Below are 21347 nucleotides of genomic sequence, written 5' to 3' on the forward strand. Positions count from 1 at the left end.
GTGTAAAAGTAGTTTATTACGTCGAGAATGTCTCTTGGAAAATGACATTTAATGAAAAATTTGAAAGCCAAAAGATGGTCACCCATGGGTTGTGCCATGTTTGCCTCGAGACAAACACCGATTGAATTATAGATTTGGTGTGCGTTTTCGTGAACATTTTGTTATAATGCCATGTAGAAGATGTTTGTGCAGTGCATGAAAGCGAAATTTCCTTGGAAAATGTGTGCTGCACATTTTAATACATATTTTGTTGTCTTTCCTTTTGAAATTACTTTGCGACTATTAAGAAAGGTTTTTGTTTGAAATATTTTCAAATTGTGCCGGCATATTATGTTTGCACGCTCTCATTATGACAAATGAGAGCGTGCAAACTATCTCAATTCTTTTATAACAGTCAATATTTTTTACTTTGATCCTGCAAATCATACTCTCTAGAAAATGAAAAAAAAAAAAGGAACACAATGAGTTGATTATCGCGCACAGGTAATTAACTGTTAAAAAAAAATGCTTCAGTTATAGGGTGATCGATCTTGGGACAAAAATCCAACAGTTCTAAAGGGATGAACAGTGAAGCCTGACGTTCTCTTTTCAAAAAGAATATTATTTTTCATTTTTGCATACTCATTTCCATCAGAAGTTATAAAAGTGTGACGTAAAAACGTACCTAATAGATTCATTTTAAAGTAAGCTGCTGATTAGCTCTCCATATCAGTTCATGAAGAATTTATTATCGCAGACAGATAGCTCACAGTTTAGAGAAAGAAGCTTCATTTGTACTGTCATCGATTTTATGATGAGAATCCAACTTTCCAAAGCGATGAACACTGAGGCCTGACTTTCCCTTATAAAAAAGAATAACATTAATAATTTTAGCATGGTCAAATCCACCGTTAGTAGTAACAGTGTGATGTACAAACCGGAATATATTTACTTGAGTTGGAACGTTTAAATCTTCTGAGTAAAATGCTGTATAGTTCTCCGTATCTTCCTCTCAGAGACGGAATTTCATTCATTCTCCCGCGGTATTCAATCTCCGTTTTGAATTTTGGGAAGTCGTATGAAAACTGGGGAGTTTGACCCTCGCTATCTTCTGTAAGATTAGAGATAAATTTCTAATTTGTAACGAAATTTTGTGAAATGAGAATCATTAGTTCACGGCTCGTACATAGTAAAACACTTTAAAGAAACTATATAACCTTTTGATCTTTTCTTCGAATATATTTGATAATTGAATAGTTTCTAGCATTTTCAGCGATGTTTTTATTACAGTTTTAATTTTTCCCTTTCAATAATCACAAAGTGGCAGTAACAGTGTTTGACACCTATGGAGGCATCCAAAGGAGTCATGATCAATGGAGAGATTTTACCCCCCGTCTCACCGATCATGATCATAAACATTCTGGCCCGTATGCTCTTTAATTCAAGTTTGACGCAGCTATAACCCCCTACCCTACCCCTACTATTTGAAAAATGTTCCCAACGCCTCAGATGTACACGATAACAAACAAGGCCATTTCTTCTTAAAAAATGGAATTTCCCGAATTCTGAGAAATCAGATAGTGTTGACTTCAAATACAACAAAATCCAGTCATTTTGAAAGGAATTTCTTTATCTAATGTGGGGGCAACAAAAATTCTAAAAATCATGAATTGGAAATAAGCTTGTCAAGCTTGTTTGATGAAGAAGACAAGGAAAAACCTACACTATATAGAATTCTTATCATTCGTATGAATCCTCGGTTTTAGTGCTTCCTAATTGCAAGTTTCTTGCAGTTGTCTGAGGAAAAGAGGAAACAAAAAGGTAAAACCCCCGGCAACTGCCGTAGCGAGTTTTCAGGAGAGTGTCTTTCGGGTGCACGTAACCACAACGTAAATGTGGTTCAAGTTCATTTCCCCCAACTCTCTCCCCTACCCAAAATAAGCATCAATCATTGATTATTACTGAGAGTCAAGCTAGATCATCTCACTGATGTCATCTGCTTGTTACCATATATATTTTAGTCACTGGATTAAAGCCTCCAAAGGTGAGACCAGTGATGTGGTTATTAGATCAGTTAGTATTTTGTCTCCGATGATGCTAATCACACCTGGAAGAAAATGAAACACACAGATAACTTACCGTTTTAAGACAGGAGCTTCGATGATGCAAACCACACCCGCTAGAAAAGGAAAAAATTCGTGAAGACAATGAGCAGCTTATCCGATCCCGTATTGATAACTAACCGTTCAAAGAAAGAAACTTCGATCAGTTGTACTGTGATCGATCTTGTGATCGATTTTGTGGTGCAAATCCAAACGTTCCAAAGCGTAAACTTGAACATTGAAACCTTACTTTCCCTGTTAAGAAAAATAATTTTTTTCTTGGCTTGTTCAAATCCATCATTAGTTATTAAAGTGTGACATACAAAATGCTATGTACTTATTGACTGAGTGGGAGGGCCGGACGGGAAAACATTGGTAGCGAGGTCCGTGCTTCATAACAAGGAACCGACTATTTTCGCATCCATCCCAACGTATGTAGTCCAGGTTCATATCTTGCCCCCCCCCCTCTCTCCCCTCCCCAGGAGTATCAATTGTTAATTGTGACTGAGAGTCAGGCTAGATCTTCTCTCTGATGTCATCTTCTTGTTACCATATTTTAGTCGCTCCAAAGCTAAGACAACTGATGTGGTTATTATTAAAGCAAATTACCGATCCACTCCGTCCGTTTTTCTAACCTTTACATCTGTGAGTGTTTTTGTCTTCGATCATGCAAACCATACCCGCAAAATGAATGAAAAGTTCACGAAGACAATAAGTCGATCATCACGCACAGATAGCTTACCATTTGAAGAAAGAAGCTTCAGTTGTATTGTGATCGATCTTGTGGAGCAAATCCAACCGTTCCAAAGCGATAAACACTAAAATCTAACGTTCCCTGTTAAGAGAGAATAATATTTTTCACTTCGCTCGCTCAAAATCCATCATTAGTTATAAAAGTGTAACGTTACAAAAACGATTGAAATACTATGTACCAAACTCAGTAAGTATTTTATCATATGACCACTAAGTGTTGAAAATTTCAACCTAAATAAGACGCAAAAGACGGGTACACGAGTACAAAAACAAAATTTGCAATAAAACTTTTCCTTTACTTTTGGGATTAGCCTGGAGGGGGAAGGGAGTAACATAAAACACAAATGAGCTGGATCCTCAAAACCCTCAAAACATTGTGACAGTGGAAATTTCGGAAGGTTGGAAGAAGTCCCGACTGCACTGATTTCATTGTTCTTGTTGTTTCATTTTCGAAGCATCAACTACAAAGTCAACATCTTGGTAAGTGCGATCGAAAATCATTTTTATTCACTCGGTTTTTATCAGCAATAGCTATTTAGTAACTCTATAGAAGTAGACTCTCATCGGAAGGCCCAGTGACTGCGTTTTCGATCTTTGCGTTTGCGCTTGTTCTGTCACGCTGTGAAAGAATCGCCCCCACAAGCGTGAAATACATTCGTTCTACAGTGACTTATTCGAACCTTTGTCGTTTTATACCCCATATTTTATCCTCATTAGCTAAGATTATTGAGTATCGCTCACTTAAGAGACTGATGATCAAAAAAGCTTAAATCAGACCTATTTATGATGTGGACTGTCTCTCGCTTTACATATCCAATGGCTATAATCTGCATCACTTATTAACTTGACCTTGTTTTAGGAGTGTTCAACGAACGAATCAAAGATCTCGGCAGATACAAATTAAATTTTCAGTTTCTACTTGTACGCAAGCATTTCATAGCCGAGATACCCTTCGCTGAAATCTGTGGATATTAGCGGTTCTATGGTACAGACTTTTCCAAAGAGCGTAATCTGTTTCTTTATTTAAAGCGCCTGAATCTCGCACGAGAAAACAAGTCGGTCTGTGACACTGCACTGAGAAACTGAAACTTATTGAATACTAGCGATACAACACTATTTATTTCCCAAGATTATGAACCACTCTGATGAAAGGCTAACGCTCGAAAAGATCAGCTTTACGGTGGCAAATTTACATTATCAACTCATTTCACCGACAAAACCAAATTATTTTGTAATACCCCCTACCGACGCATGCAGGACCGCATGTAGGACCGCATGCAGGACCGCATGCAGGACTGCATGCAGGACGGCATGCAGGACCGCATGCAGGACCGCATGCAGGACGGCATGCAGGACCGCATGCAGGACCGCATGCAGGACCACATGCAGGACCGCATGCAGTTTTTATAGAAACTTACCCGCTCAAGTTGACCGATGTAATTTGTAGTCATGGGCGCGACCTCCGTCACGTAACCATTGGTCAACTTTCTTTCTTGCATCATGTGATAAAATGAAAGAACGAAAAAGCTAGATCAATAATCGCTTGGATAACAGTTCACTTTCAAGGCGTAACAGTGACACAGTCCGTTTTCAAAAAATCTGTGGTAAAGGTTATTTTACAAGTTTCACGGATTGTGATCAGCTGATTTCTCCAGTTTTACCAATCCAAGCCCCTTTTCCATTTATTTCTTATTTTGAGTCAGTTTTGTGAATTCTAACACTTTCAGCTCGGTACTGAAAAATAATCGACCCAACCAGTTTTTTTTTTTCAAGTTCATATATAGCTTCCTGTTTATATTGACTCCTAATGAATCCAGATTATCAAGATATTGGTTAACCTGTGTTAGTAAAAATGATTTTTCCCTAATTTGGATCAAATAACAGGAAAGGATGGCAGTGGAAAACCTAGCGGTATAAGCCATGATAACTTCCGTGAGCATAGCCCTCCCTGTTTGCCGTGTTCCTGCTAAACTCAGATCGTGTTCAAAAGGCCATTGAGATATTCAGCGAATGCACTATTTCGTTAAATAACACCAACCAGAACAGCAAAGACCAATTTACTTCGCTTTACAGCACCATCTTTAAACTTCTCTTTTGCGCTTATCTTCGTATCTCTGACTACATGAATGCAGAAAGATACTGTAGGAAACTACTTGTCCTATATAATGATTCTGGTGCCTTAGTAGAAGAAGGACATTTATGCATGAAAAAGCAGTAAATATAAAGAGACAAACTGGTGAAAAAATCGGAGAAGCAAACGCCTGTGAAAGATTTGGAAATATCTTCTATAACCTTGGCGAAAACGAAAGAGCGAAAAAGTATATTGAGATAGCCCTTGCCATAAGAACCAAAATTGGCGACAAAAAAAGAAAAGCATTTTGTTATGGTTACCTAGGAGCGTTGCTTGGGTCACTCGGGGAATGCAATAAGGCTATCGAGTATCTCGAAAAAGCGCTTTCCATCAGAGCAAAAATTGGCGACAAAAGAGAAGCCCCAAGATATGGCAACCTAGGAACTGTGTTTCAGTCGCTCTGGAAATACGACGAGGCTGAAGAGTATTACAAAACAGCGCTCACGATCACTACTGAAATTGGCGACAGAAAAGGTGAGGCATCAAGTTACGGAAACCTAGGTAATGTCTTTCAGTCGCTCGGGAAATACGAAAAGGCTAGAGAGTATTACGAAAAAGCGCTTGCCATTACAAATGAAATTGGCGACAGAAAAGGTGAGGCATCAAGTTACGGAAATCTAGGTAACATGTTTGATTTACTCGGGAAAGATGACAAGGCTAAAGAGTACCACGAAAGAGCGCTTGTCATCAGAACTGAAATTGGCGACAACAGTGGAGACAGAAGCGCTCGTTATTGGGACTAACATCAGAGATAAGGGAGGGAAAACAGCAAATCTTGCAAACCTTGGAACTGCGTCTTTAATTCATGGAAATTATGAAGCTTCTGAAGTATGCTTAGAGAGAGCATTATCCATATCCAGAGATATTGGGGATAGAGAGCGAGAGTTTGAGTAAAGATTACGCTGTTTTGTTTCTAATTCAAAACAATATCGAAGACTCCCTTTCGTGTCTTCATCTATGCATTGAAAAGTTTTAGGAGTTGAGATATTTCTTGGGCGGTAATGATCAGTTCAAAAACATCATTTCTTGAACAATCAGGAATTTTTCCCCTACAAGCTGCTAAGTAGTTTGCTTTGTGTCAGCGGAAATGTTCGTAATGCTCTTTATGTTGAGGAGTTAAGTCGAGTGAGAGGCTTATCGAGCTTGATGGCAGAGAAGTACTCAGTTGAAACGTACATCTCTGCTAATCCCCAATCTTATTGAAAGCGGTCTAGATTTTCCCATCTAGACCGGCATCTAGACCGGTCTAGAAATAAAAGGTACAAAGAATATATGAAATTAGCATATAAGACAGCCATGTAATAAACATCTTGTTAACCGAGCTAGGTCGGTCTGTATGGGAGAATCTTGACCTCGGTCGCTGGTACAGACCTCACTGCGTTCGGTCTGATCTGTACTGGCGACCTCGGTCAAGATTCTCCCATACAGACCTCCCGCTCGGTTAATAAGAACTAAGTATTTTTGTCTTCGATCATGCAAATCACACCCGCTAGAAAATGAGTTGATGATCGCGCACAACTAACTAACCGAGGAATCGAGGGATATAAGTGATAGCAACCGACGTTTCGGTGCATCTTGCGCCAATATCAAGGTTACATAATTAATAATAAAATGCAGTTTATGAAGAGGCTAAGTTGAATCGAATTTGCATAAAAGAGTACCGAGCTAAATACATGGATACTTTAGCGCGGAGAATCCGACTGTACATAAGATCTTGAATACACAGCATTTCATTAACAAGGTAGTCAAACGTGTTCATGCATTTCTTGATGACATTGAAGCGTGCTAAGAAATTGTTCGGAATGGCAGTGTTATGTTCTTTGGAATAATGCTTGTGCATAGATGACACCTTTTCACGGTGTCTAAGCGACATAACCTGAATCGCACAGATCACACTTGAATAAGTAAACAACGCATTGTTGGGTCACGATGTTAAGCTTGGGCTCACGCAGGCTTAGATCTTGTTTAAGCTTGCGGCTAGTAAACAAAATGGTCTTTTGCACGTTGCTGCTAAGATCTCTAAGTTGTCGTTTGACAGACACTGCAGCATCCTGATCTTTATAGGGGATAACTATCCGGATGGCGTTATTGGTATGCTGTTTAGGCTGGTCCACTGCAACTCTCGAGGTGGTAAAACTGTTGATGACGGAATCAAAAAGAGGATTCGGATACCTCAGCTTACGGAAAACTTCTCTCAAGCGTTCACACTCTTCTGGAAAATGCGCCCAAGCTGGCGATAGCCGGTGCGCGCGATCAAGCATGGTGACGAGCAAGCCATGGTTGTAGCGGCTGTCCCCATGGCTATGATAGTGTAGGAGTAGCCCTGTGTTTGTCGTTTAACGTAAACCTTTGTTTCAACGCATAGCGCGCGATTTAAAAGCTGCTCCCCAAGGAAAGGGAGCATTCTATTTTTCTCTACCTCCATAGTGAAGCTCACGGCGCTATGGGCGTGGTTCAGGGTATCCAAAAATTCTGTAGCTGCTGCCAGATCCGGCATCCCGACTAGAGTGTCATCTACGTAGCGGCGGTAAACGTCTAAGAGTTTTCCTTTATTTTTTAGGAACCCTTCAATAGAGCACATGGGGCACGGACTCTTCGGCAACCCTGCCGATTTCCGGCTTCGAGCCGATTTCGGAGGGTTTTTTCGGTCCTTTCTTCGGCCTTTCTCGACCGTGGTTTCCGGGTGTTCGGCGTTTTCCGATTTTTCCGGTGTGTTTTCGGCGAAACAAAACTTTTCGGTCGCCCATCCAGTTTTGGGCTGTGTTGCGTGGGGCCGAACTCACGTTTCTTGTTGAGTTCTGGGCACTACAAAATCTTAATTATGGTTGGTTTCCAAAGAACCATTGACATACGTTGTAATTTGTTCCCTAATGGGACAAGTTCCACACAAATAATTAGTTATATAGATGCCCACTTCCAAGAGCAAACTGGGCATGTTGCTAAAGTTGTGTCTATCCAGCAGTGCCCTGGTTTTATTGCCAGGGTGACTTTTGATGATGAAAAGGGTGCGTTAGCTATGTTCCACTATCAGGAATGTGGGTCGGTGGTTCTTAATGGGGTCGAATGTCAGGTCATTTCTCCCCCCCCCACCACCCCCTCAAGTTAGTATGGTCGTCGTCCACTGGTTTCCTTATGAGGGCCCAGTGGAATCAGTTAAGAACGCGCTTTCAAGCTATGGTGAGATCAAGTCTGTCCGCCATCAAATGTGGCTTGGCAAGCCGTCAGTCTCTACTGGCTGCCGTCTTGTCAGAATGGTTGTCAAAAAAGAAATCCCTCGTTTCATTTCCATCGGGGGTATTCGCTGCAAGGTGTGGTACCGTGACCAGCCTTTGCGATGCGATATTTGTAGACAAGTTGGACACGCGGCAAAACAGTGCCCTGATAAGGGTAAGTGACGCCGCTGCCACAAGGCGGGGCATTTTGCTAGGGAGTGTACATCTGCATGGAACCTTCCCCAGGCCCCCCCGGTGGCCCCTGGGGCCCCGGTTGGTAGCGCTGGTGGGGAGGAAGGGGCTGGCGATGATGGGGGTGACATTGATGAGGGCGATGCTGCTGAGGCGGCTGGTGATATCGAGTGCGAAGACGCTGTCGATGGTGATGGTGAAGCCGAACCCTTGGCGGGTGAAGCGGCCTCCCAGGTGTCAGGCATGGAGTTGGGCACCCCTGTTTTGGACTACAGCGGCCAACTGGTGCAGGCACAGATTCCTGTCGTCCCCCCGGCTAGTGGTGACCCTGTGGCCGATGGGATAGCGGCTAGTACCCAGGCCTCGGTGTCGGGTGCTCCCCTCTTTGAGGATGAGGCTTATGCTACCCAGGCAGTCCAAATGCTGTCTGTTGCCGCTAATAGTTTCATTAGACAACTTGCTGATAGTGCCCCACAAGAGGTTGAGCTCGCTGAGTATCTAGCCAATGCCAGCGCTAATACTGATCTTTCTCCTCGGACTGGGTCAGAGAGTAAAGTCAGTAATTGTAAAGGAAATAGTGAGGCTCCGAATGATGATCAAACTAGAGGGGCAGACGCCTCGGGTAAGACCCCTTCTGGGTCAACTGAAAATAATGATAGAGAACTAGTGTCTAGTAATGAAGTAAATGGTGGTACCGACAGTGCCCCTAATTCAATTAGTGTAGTTAACGTTAATCACTGTAGCGCTACTGATAATTTATCTAGCAAAGGGGAAACTGCAAGTGTGGTCCCTGCTAAAGTAAATAGTAAAGAGGATAAGAATGCCAAAAAAGGCTCTTCTAGTGGTAATGGTACCAGTAAGAATAATGTTAGCTCTTTGGCCCTGGCCGACGAGCTTTCCGAAATGGATACAGCTCCGGCCATGGCTGCTCGTAAGAGGCCTGCATCGGACGCTGGTTCTGAGTCAACCCCTCAAGACCCGGATCCAGAACCTCCGGCTACGTCGGCTTTGTCCCGGCGTAAGAAGCTTGCAAAACCATCTGCAGCAGCATTGGGTAAGGCTGGCAAGAGATCCGCGGACAGTAAGAAAAAGACCTAAGCATGATGGCTTCCCTTTTGTGCTCAGTGATGGCTCTTTCCATCGTTACCTTAAACTGTAATGGTCTGCAGGACCAGTCTAAAAGGTTTGGCTTTCTGCAGTGGTTGCGTTCCCTCCCTGTGAAGGTTGATGTTGTCTGCCTGCAAGAAACTCATTGTGTCACTCTGGCTGAGTGTTCTTTGTGGTTTTCATCGTCCGGCTTTTCGTCTGTGTTGGCTCCTGGTTCTGTTCACTCGTGTGGTTGTGTTATTCTCTATCGTTCTTCTTTATCTCTTCTAAACTCCTGGTCTGCCGATGGTCGTTATCTGCAATGTGAATTCTCTCTCTTTGGCAAAGTCTTCCGTGTGGTCTGTGTCTATGCCCCTAACTGCAACACTGCGTGGAATAAATTCCTTGATGACCTCCATTCGAAAGTCGATCCATCTGTCCCTACTGTGCTTACTGGGGACTTCAACGCCGTCTTTGACCGAGCCCTTGACCGGCGTGGTTCTGAACCTGCAAGTTCATACAGAGACAGTTCCTCTTCGCTGGCCCAGCTTTTCGAGGCATGTTGTGTTATGGATGTGTGGCCTTACCTCCATCCCTCCTCCTCGGGTTTCACCTGAACCAGGTGGGATGGCAGTTTTGGCGTCGCGCATTGATCTGTTTGGGGTGCCCTTTGCCTGGCTCCCATCGGTGTCCTCTTGCGCTATGTACTGCTGCCCCTTTTCGGACCACAGTGCAGTAGTGCTGTCTGTCTCTGTTCCCGACGTCGTCCCACCTGGGCCAGGCTACTGGAAATTGAACACATCCATGTTAGATGACCCGGAATATTGCCAGCTCGTTAGGGAAGAGTGGATTTCGTGGCGTCGTACCCTTCCTGGCTTCCCCTCTCTCGCCAAATGGTGGGACCGCGGGAAAGGTCGGATAAAAGGCCTTACCATCAGGTACTGTCGCAAAAAGTCATCTCAAACAACTGCATCGAGGGCTGCCCTCGTTCGCTTGATCGATCATCTTCGGGCCAAGCTGGATGCTGGCATGACCTCCTGCGCGGGCCCTTACCGATCTGCGCTGGCGGATCTGGCAGCTATGGACACCTACGTTGCCAAGGGTGCTCAAGTGCGATCAAGAGTTAAGTGGGTTGAGGAGGGAGAGTCCTCCTCGGCCTATTTCTTCCGCCTGGAAAAGAAGCGGTCTGCCGACCGCCGCATCTCTGCGCTGAGAGAGCCCGGTGGCTCTATTGTTTCTTCTTCTGTTGCTTTGTGTGCCACTCTCGGCTCTTTCTATTCCGACTTATATACGGCTTCTCCTACTGACACTTTGATCCAATCTTCTCTTTTGGGTAATCTGTCTTCTGTCCTTCCGCGAGATCGGGCTGATAGTTGTGAGGGCCTCCTCACCCCCCTCGAGGTCTATGAGGCTCTCAAGGGCATGAAGCGGAACAAGGCTCCTGGACTGGATGGCCTTCCAGCGGAGTTCTATCTTAGTTTCTGGGACGTAGTCGGTGCTGATCTCGTAGCTGTTCTTAACGACTGTTTTTCCTCCGGTTCTTTGTCTCTCTCTCAGCGTAGAGGTGTGATCTCGTTGTCTTTTAAAAAGGGGGATCGTCTTGATCCAAAGAATTGGCGTCCCATTTCGCTGTTGAATGTCGACTATAAACTGACATCACGAACCATTGCTGGCCGGCTCCTCCGTGTCATTCACCTGGTCGTGCACCGGGACCAGACGTGTGGAGTGCCGGGTCGGTTCATAGGGGAGAATGTCACCTTTCTCCGTGATGTTGTGAGTTATGCTGAGTCTGCAGGCACCGCGGTTGCAATCTTATCCCTCGACCAAGAAAAGGCCTTCGACCGGGTGGATTGGGGCTTTTTGCGATCTACCCTTGTCACCATGGGTTTCGGCCCCCAATTCATTGCTTGGGTAGACTTGTTCTACAGGCAGGTCCAAAGTGCCATTAATGTAAATGGTCATCTGACACCGTTTTTCGGTCTCTCGCGAGGTGTCCGGCAGGGGTGTCCCCTGTCTCCTCTGCTGTACGTTTTGGTTTCGGAGGTCCTTGCCTGTGGTATTCGCTCCAACCCCCGTATCGTTGGCCTTTCCCTCCCGGGGTGTCCCCCACTATCCCCCATATCTCAGTATGCTGACGACACGTCGTTAATTTTAACATCCGACGATGGGATCAAAGCTGCTCTGGAAGTTTATCATCAGTATGAGCGGGCGTCCGGGTCAAAGATCAATTTCGGAAAGTCCAAGGGCCTTTGGTTGGGCGGCTGGCGGGCCCGTACGGACTCCCCCGTCCCTTTCGATTGGACACCTTCGAAACTCAAGGTCCTTGGAGTGTTTATCGGTCCTGGTAACCTGGAAGAGGATAATTGGCGTCCGCGCATTTCTGCGGTGGACCATGTTCTCAAATCCTGGCGTTCACGTGTTCTGACCTTTCGCGGCAAGGCTCTCGTTATTAATGCTCTCGCCCTCTCCCGGGTCTGGTATGTGGCGTCACTCATCCACATGCCGGCTTGGGTGGAGACGGAGCTTACTCGACTTGTGTTTTCATTCTTTTGGTCTGGCAAGCGGGAGCTCGTCGCCCGCGCTGCAGTAGTGCAGCCAGCTCTTTTTGGTGGTTTTTCAGTGGTCAGTGTTCGCTTCAAGGTGTGGGCTCTTCTGGGTCAATGGGTGAGGAGGTTTGCCTCCTCTCCCTCCAGTTGGGTCTCACTGATGTCGTTTTGGTTTCAGTCTGTCCTTGGTGTCTCTCCTCTCGTTGCGTTTTCCCGCCCTTTTTCTGTTGACTCTAGAGCCTTGCCACCATTCTACCAGTCTCTGATCCTAGCGTGGCGGAAACTTGATGGGTATTTTGCCACGTCCAGGGATTGCCTTGTTTATGCTTCTTCGTCTCCTTTGGTCTGTTCCCCTGTTGTCAGCATGTCTTCTAAGTCATGCTTTTTTGTATCTCCTTTCCGAGAACATGGTCCAGCCTCATTGTGTGTACAAGTATGAACTTCAATTCCCTAATCTTGATTGGCCTGCCACGTGGCGTACCCTGTCAATGTTCGACCTGGATCGTCGTGTCACCGACCTTAACTGGAAGATTGCGCATGGCGTTCTGTACACCGCTCGGCGTCTCTCTCTTTTTGGTTTGTCGGTTTCTCCGTTCTGTTTTTGCGGTCCCCAGGTTGAGTCACTTGAGCATCTGTTTTACTATTGTCCGCTTGCTCAGAGTGTTCTCTCCTGGGTCCAGTCTTTGTTGTTCGTTTTCTCTCCTATGAGTCCTGTCATTCTTTTACGTCTTGTTCTTTTCGGGTTTAAGACGAGTGAATTGATTTCTGTCCCTTGGGGTTTCGTCTACCTTCTTAATGTTTCTAAGTACTGTATTTGGTTGTGTAGGAACGATTACCGGTTCCGTAATGTTCGTCCTGGTGCCGTTGCGGTGATTGCGTCCATTAAAGCCCGCTTGAAGTTTTATCTACCTCTAGCCTTCAGGCGGTGCAAATCTAGCAGACGTCGTCGCTTCTTCCACAGACAGTGGTGCGCTCGTGGCGTTATTGCTTCTGTCTCAGGCAACTCTCTGGTCTTCAATCTTTAGTTCTCCCCCTTCTCCCCCGTGTGTTCCTGTGTCCGTCATGTTGCCTTTTGTGCTGGGTCTCCTTCATTGGTGTACTGCACAGGGGTTTTGTTCCGTCTCAGTCCTGTTGTGTCTGTCATGTAGCCACTTGTGCTGGGTCTCCTTCATTGGTGTACTGCACAGTGGTTCCGTTCTATTCATGTTTTGTCCATGTTTTTGTTTGCTTTTGTCCCTACTGTGGTAGGTAAGTGTGTCAGCGGGTATGCGTGAGTGTGGTATTTTGGTGCTTTGACTAACCATTATCACTAATCTGAGCATGTGAGTTTAATCTTTGAAAGTGTGTGATTAACCTGGGAGGTGGGGCTCGATCCCCCAGCGAGTTTGGCGTCCTGGTGGGCCCTCCGTTTATGGCGGTCCCAACCCTCAAGCCCTTGCACTCTGGCGGCGGGTTTGGATTAGACATTTAGGTCGGCAGGCATTGCACTGCCCTCACGGGAGCCTGGCCGTCCGCCTTAAACATAAAAAAAAACTGCACTGATGAGGCCCAGAAGGCCGAAACAGTTCTGTCTGCAGTTATATATATATATATATACACTGTGGTTTGGGTCTTTAGTACCGATTACAGACACCATGTACTTACAATGAACCCATCATTCCCAAATTCCGTTTATTTGGCTTTGGCCTTGTAGTCTTGGAAAGTGAAATTTCCCCGAATTCCGAGAAATCAGGTAATTTTGAAATCAAATACCTAAAAAAAAACAGTCGTGTACATAGCCTGAATTTCTTTATCTTACCTCAGTGTTAGTGCTCTCTATTGAATTAAAAGTTTGTGCAAGTTTCTGAGGGAGAGGAAACAAAAAGGTAAAACCCGCGGGAATTGCCTTTGCGAGTTTCAGGAGTCTTCCGGGTGCACGGATCCTACAACGTAAATGTGGTCCCGGCTCATATCCCTCCTCCCCTCTCTCTCCTCCTCGAAAGTATCAATTGTTAATTGTGACTGAGAGTCAGGCTAGATCTTCTCTCTGATGTCATCTTCTTGTTAGCACATTGTAGTCACTGGATTAACACCTCCAAAGCTAAGACAACTGATGTGGTTATTTTAAAGCAAATTACCGATCCACTCCGTCCGTTTTTCTAACTATTGCATCAGTGAGTCTTTTTATCTTCGATCATGAAAATCCCACCCGCGAAAAAAATGAAAAGTCCACGGAAACAATGAGTCGATCATCACGCACAGATAGTTTACCATTTAAAGAAAGAAGCTTCAGTCGTACTGTGATCGATCTTGTGAAGCAAAACCGTTTCAAAGCGATAAACACTTAAGTCTAACGTTCCCTGTTAAGAAAGAATAACATTTTTCACTTTTGCTTGCTCAAATCCATCATTAGTTATAAATGTGTGACGCTACAAGAATGATTGAAATACTATGTAGCGAACTCAGTCAATAAGTATTTTATCTTATGACCACAAGTGTTGAAAATTTCAACTTAAAAAAGGACGCGAAAGACTGGTACACGAGCAGAAAGGAATATTCTGCAATAAGAAACTTTTTCTTTATTTTTTGGATTAGCTTGGAGGGGGAAAGGGAGTAACCTAAAACACAAATGATCTGGATCCCCTAAACATTGTGACAGCGGAAATTTCGGCGGAAGGTTGGAAGAGGTCCCGACTGTGCTTCATTATATTTGTCGTTTCCGGTTTGCGAAGCATCAACCACAAAGTCAACATCTTGGTAAGTGCGACTGAAAATCTCTTATATCCACTCGGTTTTTATCAGTAATAGCTATTTAGTAACTTTAGAGAGGTAAAGACTCTCATCGGAAGGCCCAGTGACTGCTTTTTCGATGTTTGTGTTTGCGCTTGTTATGTTAGGCTGTGAAAGAATCGCAACTACACGAGTGAAATACATTCGTTCTACAGAGACTTTTTCGAACCTTTGTGGCTTTATACACCATAATTTATCCTCACGAGCTAATATTATTGAGTTTCATTCATTTTGAGAGACTGATGATCAAAAAGCTAAAATCAGACCTATTTATGATACGGACTGTCCCTCGCGATATCATAGGAAATTCGTGGTGCTTTACATATCCAGTGGCTATAATCTGCATCACTTGTTAACTTCACCTTGTTTTAGGAGGGTTCAACGAGCGAATCAAAGATCTCGGTAGATGCAAATTAAAATTTCAGTTTCTACCTGTACACAAGCATTTCATAGCCGCGATACCCTTCGCTGAAATCTTTGGATATTAGTGGTTCTACGGTGCAGACTTTACCAAAGGGCGTTATCTGTTTCTATATCTCTTAAATCGCCTGAATCTCGCACAAGAAAAAAAGTCGGTCTGCGACACTGCACTCACGAAGAGAGATGTTTTAATTTATTTTTTCTTCGAGAAACTGAAACTTATTTAATACTGGCGGTACAACATCATTGATTTCCCAAGTTTATGAACCACTCTGATAAAGGGCTAACGCTCGGATAGATCAGCTTTACGGTGGCCAATTTGCATTATCAACTCATTTCACCGACAAAACCAAATTATTCTGTAATGCCCCCTACCTAATCAAGATTTTCTAGACATTGGTTAACTTGTGTCACTGTAATTTATTTTTCCCTAATTTGGATCAAATAACAGGAAAGGATGAATATGGAAACCCTAACAGTAGAAGCCATGATAACCTACGTGAGCATAGCCATCCCTGTTGCCGTGTTCTTGCTAAACTCAGATCGTGTTCAGAAGGCCATTGAGATATTCAGCGAATGCTTGATTTTGTTAAATAGCACCAACCAGAACAGCGAAGACCAATTTATTTCACTTCGTTACAGCACCATCTATAAACTTCTCTTTTGCGCTAATCTTCGTATCTCTGACTTCATAAATGAAGAAAGATACGGCAGGAAACTACTTGTCCTATACAACGAGTCTGGCGCTTTAGTAGAAGAAGGAGATATTAGCATGGCTCTGGCAGTGATAGTTGAGAGTCAAAACAGGTTTACAGAAGCCAGACAACTTAACGAAAAAGCAGCAAATATAAAGAGACAAACTGGTGAAAGAATCGGAGAAGCAAACGGCTGTGAAAGCCTCGGAATTATCTTCTATAAACTTGGCGAAAGCGTAAGAGCGAAAAAGTATATTGAGAAAGCCCTTGCCATAAGAACCAAAATTGGTGACAAAAAAGGAGAAGCATTCTGTTACGGAAACCTAGGAGCGTTGCTTCAGCCGCTCGGGGAATACAACAAGGCTATCGAGTATCTCGATAAAGCACTTGTCATCCATACTGAAATTGGCGAAAGAGAAGGAGAGGCAGCCGACTACGGAAACCTAGGTACTGTGTTTCACTCGCTCGGGAAATACGGAAAGGCTAAAAAGTACCTTGAAAAAGCACTGGTCATCAGAACTCAAATTGGCGACAGAGAAGGAGAGGCAGCAGCTTACGGAGACCTATGTTCTGTGTTTCAGTCGCTCGGGCAATACGTCAAGGCTAAAGATTATCTCGAAAAAGCGCTTGTCATCAGAACTGACCTTGGCGACAAAAGAGGAGAAGCCTCAAGCTACGGAAACCTAGGAACTGTGTTTCACTCGCTCAGAAAACACGAGAAGGCTAAAGAGTATTACGAAAAAGCGCTTGTCATCACAACTGAAATTGGTGATAGAAGAGGAGAAGCCTCAAGTTACGGAAACCTAGGTACTGTTTTTCAGTCGCTCGGGAATTACGTGAAGGCTAAAGAGTATCACGAAAAAGCGCTTGTCATCAGAACCGAAATTGGCGATAAAGTAGGAGAGGCAACCAACTACGGAAACTTAGGCATTGTCTTTCAGTCGCTCGGGAAATACGACAAAGCTAAAGAGTATCTCGAAAAAGAACTTGTCATCACAACTGAAATTGGCGACAGAAGAGGAGAAGCATTCTGTTACGGAAGTCTAGGTACTGTGTTTCAGTCGCTCGGAAAGTACGAAAAGGCTGAAGAGTATTACGAAAAAGCGCTCGTCATCGCAACTGAAATTGGCGACAGAGAAGGAGAGGCAGCCAACTACGGAAACCTAGGTACTGTGCTTCAGTCGCTCGGAAAATACGACAAGGCGAAAGAGTATTACGAAAAAGCGCTTGCCATCAAAACTGAAATTGGCGACACAGAAGGTGCGGCAACCGACCACGGAAACCTAGGTACTGTGTTGCAGTTGCTCGGAAAATACGACAAGGCTAAAGAGTATTATGAAAAAGCGCTTGTCGTACACACTGAAACTGGCGACAGAAAAGGAGATGCAACCGACTACGGAAACCTAGGTACTGTGTTTCAGTTGCTCGGAAAATACGGAAAGGCTAAAGAGTATCTTGAAAAAGCACTTGTCATCAAAACTGAAATTGGCGACAGAGGAGGAGAGGCAGTAGCTTACGTAAATCTAGGTAATGTGTTAAATTCGCTCGGGAAATACGAGAAGGCTAAAGAGTGTCTCGAAAAAGCGCTTCTCATCACAACTGAAATTGGCGACAGAAGAGGAGAAGCCTCAAGTTACGGAAACCTAGGTACTGTGTTTCAGTCGCTCGGAAAATATGAAAAGGCTAAAGAGTATCACGAAAAAGCGCTTGTCATTAGAACTGAAATTGGTGACAAAAGAGGAGAAGCCTCAAGTTACGAAAACCTAAGTACTGTTTTTCAGTCGCTCGGGAAACATCAGAAGGCTAAAGAGTATAACAAAAAAGCGCTTGTCATCAGAACCGAAATTGGCGACAGAGAAGGAGAGGCAATCAACTACGGAAACTTAGGCAATTTGTTTCACTCGCTAGGGAAATACGATAAAGCTTATGAGTCTCTCGAAAAAGCGCTTGTCATCAGAATTGAAATTGGCGACAGAAGAGGAGAGGCAGCCGACTACGGAAACCTAGGAGCGTTGCTTCAGTCACTCGGGGAATACAAAAAGGCTATCGAGTATCTCGAAAAAGCGCTTGCCATCAGAACTGAAATTGGCGACAGAGAAGGAGAGGCAGCCGACTACGGAAACTTAGGCACTGTGTTTCACTCGCTAGGGAAATACCACAAAGCTTATGAGTATCTCGAAAAAGCGCTTGTCATCAGAACTGAAATTGGCGACAGAGAAGGAGAGGCAGCCGACTACGGAAACCTAGGTACTGTGTTTCAGTCGCTCGATAAATACGACAAGGCTAAAGAGTATTACGAAAAAGCGCTTGTCATCGCAACTGAAATTGGCGACAGAAGAGGAGAAGCCACAAGTTACGCAAACCTAGGTACTGTGTTTAAGTCGCTCGGGAAATACGACAAAGCTAAAGAGTATCTCGAAAAAGCGCTTTTCATCACAACTGAAATTGGTGACAAAAGAGGAGAAGCCTCAAGTTACGGAAACCTAGGTACTGTGTTTTAGTCGCTCGGGAAGTACGACAAGGCTAAAGAGTATTACGAAAAAGCGCTCGTCATCAGAACTGAAATTGGCAACAGAAAAGGAGAGGCAGCCGACTACGGAACCCTAGGTGATGTGTTTCAGTCGCTCGGGAAATACGACAAAGCTAAAGAGTATTACGAAAAAGCGCTTGTCATTAAAATTGAAATTGGTGACAGAAATGGAGAGGCAGCAGTCTACGGAAGCCTAGGTAACTTGTTTAAGTCGCTCGGGATATACGACAAGGCTAAAGAGTATTACGAAAAAGCGCTCGTCATCAGAACTGAAATCGGCGACAGAAAAGGAGAAGCGTCAAGTTACGGAAACCTAGGTACTGTGTTTCAGTCGCTCGGAAATTGCGACAAGGCTAAAGAGTATCTCGAAAAAGCGCTCGTCATTGAAACTGAAATTGGCGACAGAAGAAGAGAAGCCTCAAGTTACGGAAACCTAGGTAATGTATCTAAGTCGCTCGGAAAATACGAGAAGGCTGAAGTGTATTACAAAAAAGCGCTTGTTATTAAAACTGAAATTGGTGATAAAGAAGGGGAAGCAGCAGATCTTGCAAACCTTGGAGATGCGTATTTAATTCATGGAGATTATGAAGTTTCTGAAGTATGCTTGCAGAGAGCATTACTTATATCCAGAGATATTGGAGATAGAAAGAAAGAGTTTGAGATCCTTGCAAATTACGCCGTTTTGTTTTTATTTCAAAACAAAATCGAAGGCGCTCTTTTATGTCTTCATCTATGCATTGTAAAGTATGAGGATTTGAGATATTTCTTGGGCGTCAATGATGAGTTCAAAACATCATTTCTGGAAAACTCAGGAATTTTTCCCTACAAGCTGCTAAGTAGTTTACTTTGTGTCACCGGAAATGTTCGCGAAGCTCTTTATGTTGAGGAGTTAAGTCGAGCGAGAGGCCTATCAGACTTAATGGCAGAGAAGTACTTGGTTGAAATGCACATCTCTTCTAATCCACAATCTTGGTTTGGCATTGAAAATATTTTGAGAAAGGAAAACAACTGTAGTTGTCTTTACATTTCTTATTATCGGAATCGCGTGCATTTGTGGATCTTGAAAAGAAGTGGAACCATTCATTTTAAATCAATATCACTAGAAGAGAATCTCGTTCAGGCTGGGTTGGCCAAAGATTTGCCTCTGAGTACATTTTTGGCTGATAACTTCCGGAGTCTTGGTATTTTACCCATTGAAGATTGTGAAGATCGGTCTTTAAATATGCTTGAATCACAACGAATTCTCCCTGAGAAAAAGAGCTCAGCAAGGGTGCGACTGGTGGAGGAGGACGAGGAAGTTAAATCAAGTCTATCTCTGTGTTACTTAATTTTTATTGCCCCAGTTTATGATTTGCTCGAGGAGCCTGAAGTCATGATTGTTCCTGACCGCACTTTGTACAAAGTTCCCTTTGCTGCCTTGAGTGAAAAGGAGGGAGCCAAATACCTCTCGGAGACGCATATCATCCGGGTCATTCCTTCTTTGATGACACTCAAGATCACTCAAGACATTTCAGAGGACTACCACAGCAACACTGGTGCCTTGATAATAGGCAATCCCAAGGTTGATTGGCTGCTGCCATTACCAGGTGCTAGAAAGGAAGCGGAGATGGTCGGACGATTGGTGGGCGTTCCGCCCCTGGTAGAAGAGAAAGCAACGAAGCAGGTCGTACTTGAAAGGATAAGCTCAGTGAGCCTGATACATTTTGCTGCCCATGGTAACGCTGAAAGAGGAGAAATTGCCCTCTCCCCCACTCCCACTCCCAACAGTCCAAACACTATCCCACCAAAGGAAGCTTATATGTTGACGATGGCTGATGTCTCACGAGTAAAAGTCAGAGCTAAACTGGTGGTACTTAGCTGCTGTCACAGTGGAAGTGGACAGATAACAGCCGAGGGAGTTATAGGAATTGCCCGTGCGTTCTTAGGATCTGGTGCTCGCTCGGTGTTGGTAGCACTTTGGGCCATTCCAGACTCAGCTACACAGCAGCTGATGAGTCGATTCTACGAACACCTTGTTGATGGAAAAAGTGCCAGTGAATCTCTTCATCATGCCATGAAGTGGATGAGAAATAACGGCTTTACCAAAGTGTCTGAATGGGCTTCGTTTACGCTGATTGGAGATGATGTGAGGCTCGATTTTGGCAGGCAGAGGTAAGATTCATCGATAAAAGGTTTTAGTTATATTACTTTTCAAGGTGGCTATGACTTACCTGTCGCTGATGACTAGAGGTGGCCATCCGTGACCTTGAATATAAAGACTAGTTCGATATTTACTTGGATTTGGAGAGTAACAATTGACGCTCTCTCTTTGGTGTAAAATCTAGAATTTCGAAAGTGCCTCTCTATCAATGAGATATACATGTAAGCGGAAACCATACGTTTTCCTTCGTTTTGCTATTGCGCCTGGTATGATTGTAATTTGTTTTACAATTTGTTGTTATTAACATTCGTCACAGGAAAAAAGACCCTGACGGTTAAAGTGACGAGAATGACTTCAAAGAAACAGAGTTAAAAGACTTTTGGATGGAACAGACCCTAAATATTTTTTAATTGTTTAGCTCAAGAAAAAGGGAATCTTTAAGATATTTCATTACTGGGTATTTTGCATAGCGAAATGTCTTGGTTAGGCTCTCAGGCAAAGGTTTATTCTATATAAAAGTTACAATAACAAGTTATGTTCAGACAGATGAGTATCGTCCGTTAAATTTTTCAAAAAAAAAACGAGGCCATCTCCAGTAGTGTTACCGTGATTTCAAAATTTTCAAGTAATGAAACAAAAATGTGTTTACAGCGCCAGCTACTTGACAACTCAGTGTAACAACTAAAACTACCCGGCATACCCGAGTAGCCAGGGAGTCACACATAATTTGACAGAACAAATTACATTGTACCATTTGCACGGAGCTTTGTTGGCATGATGCCCTTTTGTAAA

General features: G+C 43.8%; 1 protein-coding gene and 2 pseudogenes across 1 annotated transcript; 2 read left to right on the forward strand and 1 right to left on the reverse strand.

The window, feature by feature from the left end:
- Positions 1-4754: 4754 nt before the first annotated feature.
- LOC148717903 (uncharacterized) lies at positions 4755-5927 on the forward strand (annotated as a pseudogene).
- Positions 5928-6436: 509 nt separating this feature from the next.
- On the reverse strand, positions 6437-7390 carry LOC148717904 (uncharacterized; annotated as a pseudogene).
- Positions 7391-19319: 11929 nt separating this feature from the next.
- LOC148717905 (tetratricopeptide repeat protein 28-like) lies at positions 19320-20570 on the forward strand. The gene has a single exon (XM_088742162.1). It carries the CDS (start codon positions 19335-19337, stop codon positions 20568-20570), a length of 1236 nt encoding a protein of 411 aa, XP_088598288.1. The 5' UTR covers positions 19320-19334.
- Positions 20571-21347: the final 777 nt, after the last annotated feature.

The sequence above is a fragment of the Stylophora pistillata genome, chromosome 13 (genome assembly GCF_964205215.1).
Source record: "Stylophora pistillata chromosome 13, jaStyPist1.2, whole genome shotgun sequence".
NCBI lineage: Eukaryota > Metazoa > Cnidaria > Anthozoa > Scleractinia > Pocilloporidae > Stylophora > Stylophora pistillata.